Genomic DNA, 13,162 nt, shown 5'->3' with positions numbered 1-13,162 from the left:
ATTTTGCAATTACTAATGACCTCACACAGATTTTTCATCTAATTACCAGAATACCAGACAATCCTAACCATGCAACCGATATGCTTGATATTTTTCTCAGAAACAGTCCTAAGTACACAGTCTAGATGAGCGGTCCTCTAGGAACCTGAGATCGCAACTTGGTAATAGTCTCTTCTCCAGTGGAGCCTTTCTCTTGTGGCCATTCTCAAACTCATGTTGTTTAGCATTACAAGAATGCAAAATAGGATGATTTGTAAGATGTCTTTTTCTTGATTGTACAGGTCGACTATCACTAATCTGGCCACCGGTAATCCGGTTCCACCACTAATTCGGACATAATTTCCGCAAACGTAATTTCAAATTTACCGGGTCAGCGCACCGACCTGCCGTTACTGTTTTGGTGGCGTTGGTTGCAGCATTGGCTGTTGGTGCAAACTTGTAAACACTGGCAAGCCATTCCCACTTGTTTATCTGCATTTATTATTATAACCTGCTCATATTTAGCCCCAGCCATGGTTCCAATGCATAAAGGAAGTGCCTCTCGTGGTGTAAAGCGCAAACACTGTACATTGTCCATAACAGATAAAGTTGAACTTCTGAAAAAACTCGACAGCGGTGTGTCTGTGCGAAGTTTAATTCTGCTCAATTGTAAATTCCAGCAATTTCTCTCAGTTCCTCTTATTTTAGTAATTTTCTTTTAGCCATTCCATTCCTTTTTAAATTTTTTTTTTTTTTTTTTTTTTTTTTTAACAACACACTTGTACAAACTTGCAGAAAAACACAACACAATATGATGGATAATACAGTGCGCTAAAGTATTTGTTTTCACAAAATCTCTAACAATACTGACAAACTTATTGTGACGTTTGAGAGTTTATTTTATCACAATTAGTTTTATTGCAGTGCTCGCCACGCGTGCAATAAACTAATCACAAACGACCTTCATATGTATGCCATAATAGCATCACACATATGTGGCCGACACGGCTTCTCAAGAAATAAAGTAACCTACTGGGCCGCATTGGCCACATATATGCGACATAAAAAAATACATTTAAATCAACATCTAGTCATGGTATGCCTTGAGATAGAGAAAGCCTTTGATACCCATGGCACTATGGCATCCTAAGAGATCTCTATTCCATTGATTTGACTGGTTATTTACCACATTTTATTCACAACTTCCTTCAATATGGGTCCTTTAAATTTGCTATTGACAGATTTTCTCTCAAACCTCTATACAAGGAGTTCCATAAGGCTCTGTTCTCAGTTCCACATTATCTGCAGTATGAATAAACGATATTATAAACACTGTTGATTCATACCTCTATGCTGGTTTGCAAAGAGGATCACTTTGATTTCTAACCTTATCCTGTCATTCCCAGAACATGAACTATATTATGAGACATATGCAAGTCTCAGTAAACAATATTGAGCAGTGAATGCATAGGATGGATACAGATTTTCTCACCAGAAATGTACAGTCATACATTTCTGTAACAAGCACGATACATTCTGATCTTAGATCTCAGAACGTAACAGAATGCTAGAATATTAATTTCCATCAAGTCCTCAAAGACCTGGATCCCCTCTGGATTGCCTTCACACTTCCATGTGACGATTACTTTCAACAGTGGGAAAAAAGATGCTCTAGCAAACGTCAACATCCAACAACTACATCTCGCTTACACAGAAAATTATTCCCATTTTATTAAGATCAACACCAATGTTTCAAAGTCTGGTAATAAAGTGGATGCAGCTGCTGTCTTCTCTCGTACAACTGTTTCAATTTCACTTTTGGCTAGGTGCAGCAGTTATACTGCTGAGTTATGTGCCATTAAGATTGCCCTAGAAAGTATTTCACGTTATCAATCAAACAAAAGCATAATGCATATTGAGTCACAAAGTGCCTTCCTGGATATGAAAAAAAATAACCACTCACCTAACAATTCTTTATTAAAATATATAAGACATAAGCTGATACATCTCCATGAGAATCAGCAAATAGTTATCTTCTGCTCAGGCCATACAGGAATTCCAGAAAATGAATGCACTGGTCATGCTGCAAAACATCCCTCCAGCACAATGAATGTTCTATTCTTGTTTACTGACTACAGATGCAACATACAGAGAATATGCATGGAACAGTGGACATTTCTATGAAAAATACAAATGAACAGCAAGCTGTTTCAATTCCAACTCTAATCACAATTTTGGACCTCTAGCTTCTGTAAAAATAGAAAAGAGGAAATAATTTTAGTGAGTTGAGCATAATTCAAATAGGTCATGCTCAGCTCACTCATTTGTTTCTGCTAACTGGAAATGAATCTCCACAGTGTATGCACTGTTTGACACCACTCACAATAAAGTATATACTTATTGAATGTGCCTTGTTCAACAATGCTCGATGCACTGCATTCAGTTTCCTCTCAGACCTACAAAGAACCTGAGGTAATGGCACAAACTTCTCTGAATTTTTTTCTTTCCTAAAACAAATTCAACTATATAACCACTCGTTTTTGACTCTTTCCTTTGCAGTCATCATCTCTAGCCTCAATTACCTTGATAGGCACAGTATGGCCTAAGAATACTATCAGCATTGAGCTTGCTCAATCCATTCAAAGCCTTAAACACCTCAATCAGATCACCTCACAGGTCTAGTCTCCAGATACTGAAGTTTGCCAAACTGAAACCTTTCTTGGCAAGAGTACTGTTTTGTTTCAAGCAGCAATCAGATTACCCTTCTCTGCATCCATTCCTAATAGTGAGGTAATTTTCCTTGATTTTAATGTTCACAACTCCAGCTGGTTTCTGTTTTCTAGTCACACAGACCCAGGTGGTCAAGATGCTGAGACTTTTGCAATTATTAATGACCTTGCTCAGATTGTTCATTTACCTATCAGAATACCACACAATCCTAACCAGACCACCAACACTTTTGATCTTTTCTTATGAGCAAAACTTCCAAGTACACAGTCAAGGTGTGTGGTCCTCTAGCTACTTTACTTACAACTTGGTGATGGCCTCTTCTTCAGCTGAGCCTTTCTCTTGTGAGCATTCTGGTCTCTTGCCAAAGCTATTGGCTGCAACTTTTGCTCATCTCTACTCCCACCTCAGTTAAACTCCAGTGTTCCCTTTGCCACCACAGCTAAAGATAAGTTAACATCCTACTTTTCTTCTAACTCTTGTTTCAGTGATCTTAGTAAACCACCTCCTGTCATTCCCAGTACAACTCCATTCAATGCCTCCTGTGATCTTCTGTCAAAAAGATGTCAGAAGAATTTTGAGCAGGCTGGATGCCAAAGGTCCTGGTAATATTTCTCCACTTGTTCTCAAAACCTGTGCTCTTGAACTTACTCCTGTAGGAAGGATGTGTCACCTTTTTACACTTTCTTATTACACTGCTGGTATTTTTTTTTCTTCTGCTTGAAATTCACTCATATCCAACCACTTGCTAAATAAAAGGTGACAGATCTCTCCTATCTAATTATTGTCCTATTGCACTTAATTCTACTCTTTAAAAAGTAATTGAGAAATCCATTAACTGACATCTCAAACTATCTAGAAACCTGCCATCTGATTAATGATCGCCAGTTTGGATTCCTTCATTTTCAATCCACTGGTGATATACTGGCTTATGTTACCCATCTATGGACAACTTCAGTGGAAAAGTTTGGTGAAACTCAAGCAGTTGCTCTTGACATTTTAAAGGCTTTTGATCATGTTAGGCATAAAGGTCTTCTAAATCAGCTTCCATCTTATGGTTTTCCAACTGTTTTTTATAATTAATTATCCCATTTTTTCTCTGACTGTTCACTGCGCGTGATGGTACGACGGTTCTATGACTTCTAATTTCTCCAATAATTCTGATGTTCCCCAAGGTTCAGTCCTTTCTCTCACTCCATTTCTCTTATATATTAATGACTGTAAATCCTTTCTGTAGTTTTGTTGATGGTAGCACATTGCATTCCACTTTCCAATTTGAGGAACATTGCCCCAGACAAACAGCTTAAACTTTTCCACTTCCAAATCTTTAAATGTTGATCTCCAGATAATTCTTCAGTAATGCAAAGATAACTTAGTTCATTTCAGTTCTGTCTTATATCTCGCAGAAATCTATTTTGGCATAAGCACATCACAAATTCTCTTTTGCTCTCAGAATTACTTTTCTTCCAGCTACTTACTCTATACAAATTGCAAATCCGCCCTACCATGGAATATTGTTCCCACATCTGGGGCGGTATCCCAATAACCTTTCTCATGCTTCTAGACTCCATTTAAAAGAGGGTAGTTAGGTTAATTAATGACCCATCTCTTACAAAGTCCCTGCACTCTCTTTCTCGTAGATGTTCTGTTTCTGCTGTATGCCTTTGATATAGATACTTCCATGGGCATTGTTCTTCTGAATTACCCTCTATAATTCCCCCTCTTTCTTCCAAACCAGTCAGCATCCTTTTACTGTCCAACTTCATACTCACAGAACCAACTTTTCTTCTTCCTCATTTATTCCTTCAACTTACATTTTCTGGAACAACCTCTCTTCACATGTATTTTCTGAAAATTGCCATCTACTGAAATTTAAGTTTAGTGTCAATAAGTATGTTCTTGCTATTCAGATTGATTTGCAAGATTTGTCTTAACTACATTTCTAAAGTACAATATTATGTGAATGATTGATATGATGATGTTTTATCTTTCATCAAGTTATTCTTCAAGTTTCTCAGAATTATTAAATATGTCTTAGATGTATGAAGCATTCATTTTGAATATCATTCTAGTATTTCATATTCCACTGGCAACTGATGTAGGATAAGGAGACCTTCCTTAACTTCATTTTCTGGGTTACTTTGAATACCAATGAAAGTCTGTTATATTGTTTGCAGATTGTAATCTCTCCTCCCTTGAACTACAGTCCTTGGTTGATATCCTTTCTGCTGTCACTTTTTATCAAATTGTCCCCATTATTTGGGAAGTATTGGGTACACCCAAACCCTAGATTTAACCCCATTATTTTTGACTTTTCTTGTCTTGATTTTGATATTCCCTTTCATACGGATCATATTCATCTTCCATATTTTTAATCTTCCCTCTTCTTTTCATACATTCCGACAGTGATCACTGTTGAATCAGCTGTTATTCTCCCATAAATTTCTTGATGTCTCCACTGCCTTGAGCTTCTTTTTTCTTATGTTGATAGCTGTGGCAGTGCCCTGTTGAGCTTTTCTTGCATCAGTTCTAATGCTGCCTCTAAGATGTTTAAAATTTCAGGTACATCTAATGGTGGCTTCCAAAACTGAAGGAAGCCTTTTGGAGAAGAACATTCCAAGTGTACTCTCTTGCTAGGTTTGCCTTTGTAGATGTCAAGAAATTCAGTAATTAAAAAGAAATCTACGAAATGAAATTCAGTATAAAAATGGATAAATGTATATAGCAAGAATTTATCTTTTGGGATCTCATCTCATCAAAAACCAGGTCTCATTGAATGAAAAAAAATTAACAGACATTATTTCAAAAATTCTTAAAACTTGCCATTGTTTAAAAGAATTCTTAAATACTGATCCATCGGTTGTCCTTGATAAACTTGAGAAATAGCTCTGCAGCTTCGGTAGTTCTACAGGATTTTCCTTGCAAGTCTACTCTTGTAATGCTTATCTGGAAATTCTATTTCCTCTGCCACTTTGATAGTGATGGTATTTAGGATTTGTGCCATCACTATCATATTTACAACTTTGAGTGCATGTGAAAGTTTCGGTGACAGTTAGAAGTGACTTAAGAAGATAATGCGAATGTCTTCTATTACAATATACACTGATCATTGAATTATGACCACCTACCTAATATTTTGTAGGTCCTCCTTTTGCCCTCAGTACAGCAGCTATCCAACGTGGCATTGATTCAACAAGATGTCGGAAGCGTTCGGGAGGTATGGCCAACCAAGCTGTATATAATGCAGTCAGCAATGCAGGTATGGAGGTGATTGGTGTATCCAGATGCCTGATATGCCTTTCCATAATGTCCCAAAAGTGCTCTATGGGGATTGATATTAGGGGAGTTCGGAGGCCAATCAATATGCTGGAAGTCAGAACTGTGTTCCTCAAACCATTCCTGCACAACAAGTGACCGATGGCTCGTCGCATTGTCAGATATTGTTTCGGTTTGGCCCATGTTGTATTGGGTAGTCAACTCTTTAACAGTGCTGCACCTGTACAAGTCATCAGATCCGGCGCTCACCTCTAACATCAACCTTTCGCTGACCTTTGCAGTTTTGCCGTCAGGTCGTTGTTTGACCATTTTGACACCAGTCCTGGTACACTTTAACTACGGCGACTCTCAGACACCCCACCAGTTCAGCCATTTGGGAAATCGAGGCATCAGCTCGTCGAGCACCCACAGATTGTCGGTGCTTGTCAAGGATTTATCGGGCTTTATCCAAGTCCAATAAATCCTTCCTTTTACCCATCACGCTCAGAATTTTATTACCTACTGAACCACTGACACCTTATCTATGCTACGTAGGTCAACTAACTCTGCACTCTCGTACCTCACGTGTAACTATTAGGAGGAAAAAAATTCAAGTCTAAGACTTCTCAGAAGAAAAAAATATATATATATATATATTTTTACTATTATTATTATTATTACAGAAAATCAAAAATTTAATGGAAGTTTAAAAATCAGCTCTGTGAGGAATGAAAGGCATTTTTATTACCTTACACTACCATTTGAGCACCTGTGGAATATATACAAAAGGTTAAATTTTACCCAATGCATGCTTAAACTCACCATTACAACTAAAGCGTGCAGTTTTCACAATAAGCAGTACCTTCACAGGCAGTGGAAAATCTGGCACACAACCCAAGATCAGATCCTGTATTTCAGAGCAAGAGCTATTTTCAACTGACTCAAGGCATCAGCTATAAAGAGATAAACCGATGACCTATGCTACTTTGTTTAAAGGAAAAGTGCCATACTCTTCAAGACATAGCATCATTAATTCAAATCTTGATCCAGATAACTGGATGGACTGCATTGTAAGGTTCAAAGCCAATTCCACTTCTGCAGAACTTCCTCTCCAATACTGAGTTTGCTCCTACTGCTGACCTCTCCATCGTTTCTATCACTAGGCAGCAACTAATAAATTCTATAAACTGTCTGCATCCATCTAGTACAGCAGGCCGAGATGAGGTACCTCATTTCATAATAAAGTTCCTTAGCCCCTACATCCTAGATGCATTGCTCTCAATCTACAGTTCAGTTCTTTCCACACTAGTATTCCCTGCCCAAAAGTTTCAGACCAATTTCAACTTCTTCCAGCCTCCTTTCAGCATTAAGCAAACAGCTCATGCCACAGAAACTGAAACAACTCCATTTCACAGTCGCAAATAGATCTACTATAACAAGCCTCATGGTGGCACAGACATCAATTCTTCAGGCCTTTGAAACTAAATCCAAATTAGCTATTGTGTATGCCGATATTGAAGCTGCCTTTGACAGCCATCTCGGTGTTCTGCAATCCTTCTTCAGGATTAATGGCAACCTACTAGCTTTCTTCACCACTTTATTGAGGAATGGAAGTGTCCAACTCACAATGAAGAAGACCCACTTTACCCGGAAAATCACTCCTGCAATGATTTTTCGGGTAAAGTGAGTCTCCCCCACCACTTCCTTTTCTCAGCCATTCTAGTTCCGTTTGTTTCCCCATGATGATGCCCTAATATATATTGACGTTATAAAACTGCTTACCTTAATCACACCACCTACAAGCCCAAAGGCAATTGCATCTTCATTCACAGAGAGCTTGACCCCTTTTTCAACTTTCAGATTTTTAAGTTAAACCTTAACCCTTCAAAATCTGCAATAATGATTTATTCATTGAAACAGCGACCAACAGTAATTAACAATCAGTTTGTGGCACTCTCATCCCAGCTGTTACCAGCCATAAGGACCTCTGTGTCTGTTTTGATCCAAAGCTGAGATTTGATGACCACATAGAATTCCTCCAGAAATAATTTATCACCTTATCTGGAGAGCGAAGCATAACTTACTTCATTTCAATGATGCCACTACTAGATATCTTCAAACCACTGTTTATCTGGTTATTTTATATGCTGCAGAAATTTGGGCATCTGCTTTGGCGTCACTTCAAAAATTGGTGTTTGTGTGTGAATACTGGACCCTGAAATGATACATAAATAAGCATTACCAACCCCCCCCCCCCCTCATCTGAGAACTGACACAGCTGAGCAGTTAAATGTAACTAGAGCCCCAAAGTTAATCGATATCAGGTGTTTAATGACTACAATAAAATTTTTCCCAGGAGTGATAAACGCCCTGAACATCTGGATTTCTGTCAGTGGCACAACCATCCACCATCCTTGTGGTCTGACCCAACACTAATCCACAAATACAACTGTCTGAAACCTTGTAATCATTTCCTACCTGCCCAGACACTCCCCAAAATTTAGGCATTGTTCCGCCTTGGAATTAACCTGCAGAAAATAGCTACCGAATACAAATACCGGTTCATTCTCCTAGAGTGGATTGCATCTGTTCAGTGGAATAAATTCTTCCGAATTGTGTTACGATGTTCATTTTTTCCTACTTATTATATATGTATATATATGTATATATATATATATATTTTTTTTTTTTTTATGTTAAACTTTTAAGCCATTATTTATATATATATATATAAAATTATCTAAATGTACAATTAATTGTGGAATGTTTTCGGTATATGCACTAATGATCTCATAAAAGAAAGATATTAAAATCTAACTAGATTAACATTAAATATATGTAATACTAAGAAAACATCCAACATGTTTAACATTATACAGGCTGGCCTCGGTTAACGCGATTAATTGGTCCCGCGAGCGCATCGCACAAAATGGAAACACGCTAATCGAATATAATAATCAATAGGAAAAATTATAATTAGTCCTTGACCTTCTGAAATGTCCATAACGAATTTTAAAAATACCTTTTTAAATAACTTTTTAACTGTATACAATGTAAAAGATAATGAAAATAATTATGGAATTAAATGTTTATTGCATAAAACAGCGGTTCCCAAACTGTGCGCCGCGGAATATTTTAAATTTTCGAGGGAAACTCGAAATATATATATATATATATATATATATATATATATATATATATATATTTTTTTTTTTTTTTTAATATGCTTTTATTTTTATGTAACATAATTTTTAATTCCTATGTAACTTAATTTTTCCAATTTTGATCATGTATCGTTTTTCTGCCTTAATGTAAAACTCCTAGCCATGTTGCTGTGATAAGTATTATTTCTAGTACTTGTACCGTACTTAGCAGCAATAAAGAAATTTAATTAAACAGTGGCTTCTGCTCCTATATTTTAATAAGTACTTAAGTTAGAGGTTTCCAAAGTAGGGGGGATTCACTTGTGCTTTTTTTTTTTTTTTTTTTTGTGGGGGTTGTATATTGTTACGAAGCACTCTTTTAGTGAAATATAGATCATATTGAAGTATATATTAATTTTTAGAGGTATGTATACAGCCACTCCCCGATTTATGTAAGGGTTGCATTCCACGGAGTGCTACGTAAGTCGAATTTTGCGTAAATCGGAATTTCCCTAAATAAGCATTTAGAGAAATTCTGCACTCACAACTATGTGCACTGAATTTGATAGAAGCAAAAAAGAAATGTTCAACGAACGTGTATATAGAATTATTTATTCAATTTTTTCATTTCATGCACAGGAAAAATTATAAAATTGTAAAAAATTACAAAAAGAGAGAGGAGACAGGCATAACGTTAGCAAGTTTTACCTTTCGAGCATCATTGCCAGAATTAACTCTTCAGCTGATAAGCACGCTGCTGTGGAAGTTGAGGGCTGTGGAGATTTAGAAAGGGGTTCCCAATGCATCACAAAATTTCTCTGCAGCTGCAGAATTGGCACTAGCGACTTCACTGCTTACTTTGATGCTTTGGAAACCAGCGTGATGCTTGACCCTATTAAACCACCTGTTGCTTGCCACGAACTTGGCTTAGGGTTTGCTGTACTGAAGGTTATCTTCATAAATACTTCTTGCTTGAATGGCCGTTAGATTCAGGGGCACTTGCTTCTGAATCTGATTTTCCATCCATTTTATTAATAGCTTTTCCATCTTTGATGGTGCTTCCATAGCCAGGTGGGCACGAGCAGCAGTGCGTAGCACACGCTTCTTGATTAGACCAGGGTTCGAGCCCGTGACCACCAAATACAGAGGATGCGGAAAGGTCAGGGAATGACCACCGCATATCCATGGAGCAATATGGCCTTAGTTGCTAATGCTCCTAAAATAACAACCATCTTTGATATAGCACCTGAATGCTGTTTTGTGATCACTGTTTGGGTGGACTGGCCCAGGTGTGAAATACGTTGATCCTTTAATATGTTCTTTTATACGCGCACTGTCCCTTAAAATAGTATTCATTGTTGAAACAGCGAGACCTAATTCCGTGCAATAGATGACAAACTTTGTCCTGCTTCATACTTCTTAATTAATCATCTTCATTTCTAAATCAATTTTGTTTCATTTCCTAGCACTGCCAGCACTTGCACTTTCTGTTGGTTGTTTCCCTTCATCATTGTAATAAGTAAATAGGAATGAAGAGAAGATTCTGAAATTTTATCTATGATTTTTATATGATTGAAGATTTCAGTTGAAGGGTAACTCATTTCACCATAATACCATAACGTAAAACCCCACCGAATTCGCTATTATCGCAAATGCAATGAGATCAAGTTTACTACCCGTTTATAATAGATTGCGCTAACAGAAAAGTCCAATAAACGAGAAAGTGCAAATTGTTTTTATGGTAGTGACCTCCAGAAATGTGTTTTAGAAAAATATTACAAAGGCGTTTGGTGGCGCCTCCGTAGCCAGGTGGGCAGGAGCAGCAGTGCGTAGCACGTGCTTCTTGATTAGACCAGGGTTTGAGCCCGTGACCACCAAATACGGAGGATGTGGAAAGGTCAGGGAATGACCACCGCATATCCCCGGAGCAATATGGCCTTAGTTGTTAATGCTTCTAAAAACCAAAAAACAACAACAAATGCATTCAAAATTGAGTCTTATAACAGAGCATATGATAACGATGAAAGTGTAGCACAATTTCCATTATAAAAATTACCTTTTAGAGAGATAAATAGCTTAGTTATATATAACTAAGCTATTTATTTTCAGCTTTCGAGGTCTTGGAATGAATTACCAAAAAAAAACGTGTTATTGGGTTCACATTACGATATTTTCCCAATACTTCCTTTTATTCCTACGGGATGCAAAATACGTTTCCACAATTTTTTTTTAAGTTTGCAATAGCCACCAAAAACTTATGTAAAGTGAGTATTATGTAAGTCGAGGAGTGACTGTATTTATAAATGTGCTCAAATTTTATGTCAGATCTGTTTATTTGCACTTATTCTGGAAGGAGGATATGAAATTTAGGAATTTCAAGGGAGTACAGGGTATAAAAATTTAGGAACCTCTAATTTAAGTGTATCATTAGTTTTTTTAATTAAATATCTTGTTATATTAAGGTTCTTATGTTTTGTTTTTTCAGGTATGACCATATTCGACCTGGGCAAGAAAATACAAATCATAGAACTGCTGTTAACAATTTCACCAGAAATCATAATAATATGAAACCTAGTGGACCTTTGCAAATGTTATCTCAGCGAATACCATATTGTGGTGGTTCACAGTCAAATAATGTTGGTAGCTCATCTACAGGGTCCTCTGTACTCTCAGGTTAGTAATAATGATTTTGGTTGCAGCTTTATTTGGATTATAATAAGTCAAGATGAAATTGTTATTGTTTTCATCACTTAACACAAAATCAATGAAATGCTCAGTGAGAATTCCTTGAATGTGCAATAATGCTTAGTTATTCCATAAGAGAGCAGATCAGAAATTAAAAAAAAACTGGCTTTGTTCATAAGAATAAATGCCTAGGCAGAACTATACTTGTGGATGACTTTTGGGTGCATAGGAAGGTTTTATTCACAGTCCTAAGAATTTTTATTTTTTTTTCCATACCATTTGTAAACTTAATTTTCTAGGAATAGCCCAATAAAAAGCAATTTTAATCAAAAAAAACAACAGGTTGTCATAATTAACATATCCAGTTTTGGAATGTAGAAAGAGTACAGTATTTTGGCAGTTACTTTCTTTGTGATCTGGATACAGATCATGAAGAAAGTTGATTGCCAAAAAAAAAAAGAAATATATATAGAGTGATTGTGAACTAATGCAGCCCAGATTAAATGGCTTTATTTTGGTATAGCAGCATAAGTACAAGTGTTACTTCTCAAAGAAAATAACACCTACCACATGGCATCCTGACACAGCACACCATACTCTGATTTTGTGTCCAGTGGGCTTTTTGTGGAACATGTTTTCAGTGAACCAAAATCTACTGTTTTGGCTGTTTACGTAACAGTGAGATGGAATGCCCCAGCAGTGAAGAAAACTGTATCAAGCTTATCTATTCCATGTTTGTCAATTAGTGCCCAAAACCATCTATAGCAGAGTATGAAATTTTTGGCATTTTTTTTTTTTATACAGCTTATTCAACTCCTGGACCAAATGAACACAACAGGGATGTGTAACTATTTCCAGTCTTGTATGCATATCCATATGACAAATCCTGATTGTACTGAAAGTTTCCCAAGTCTATTCAGGGGAGAGCACTGCACTTCACTACAACTTTTTCATCATTTCATCCAATTTAGCATTGGCCAAAAGGTAGTCTTTCACTCTGTTACTTATGACATAGATTCCGCTTTCACAGAAATCATCCACCAGTGTTGCCATAGTCGTCGTATGGGGACTGCAACATCCAAATATTTTATGCTAAATTCTCTGACTACCTGTGCTTTTGAACAAGTTGCAAAATAGTGCTCAGTTAAGAATGCATGTTGTACCTGGGAAAAACTACATCTTTTTCCTATCCCCCCCCATCAGTGACTTTTATGTGTAACATTTCTCCGATTCCATGCATTGGCAAAAAGGCATGTTAACAGTATTTTCATACAAATATATAGTCACCCGAACTTTGGGGTTATGTAGCTTCTCAGTCATCCTGCAAACACACATAGTAGTAAAGTAAAACACATCATCATCCAAATCCATTA

The 13,162-nt window shown here is 36.8% G+C and overlaps 1 protein-coding gene across 1 annotated transcript in view; it reads left to right on the top strand.

Annotated features, from left to right (window-relative positions):
- The window catches only part of LOC150090092 (putative E3 ubiquitin-protein ligase makorin-1), a 196,940-nt gene that overhangs the window by 70,428 nt on the left and 113,350 nt on the right, over window positions 1-13,162 (top strand). The window contains exon 4 of the mRNA XM_090368966.1: window positions 11,590-11,777. Within this exon, the coding sequence (XP_090225092.1) occupies window positions 11,590-11,777 (188 nt within the window). The remainder of the gene's footprint in view (window positions 1-11,589; window positions 11,778-13,162) is intronic.

The sequence above is a fragment of the Mastigoproctus giganteus genome, chromosome 2 (genome assembly GCF_048544385.1).
Source record: "Mastigoproctus giganteus isolate SK-2022 chromosome 2, ASM4854438v1, whole genome shotgun sequence".
In the NCBI taxonomy this organism is placed as follows: Eukaryota; Metazoa; Arthropoda; class Arachnida; order Uropygi; family Thelyphonidae; genus Mastigoproctus; species Mastigoproctus giganteus.
This window is presented reverse-complemented; position numbering and strand designations above follow the sequence as displayed.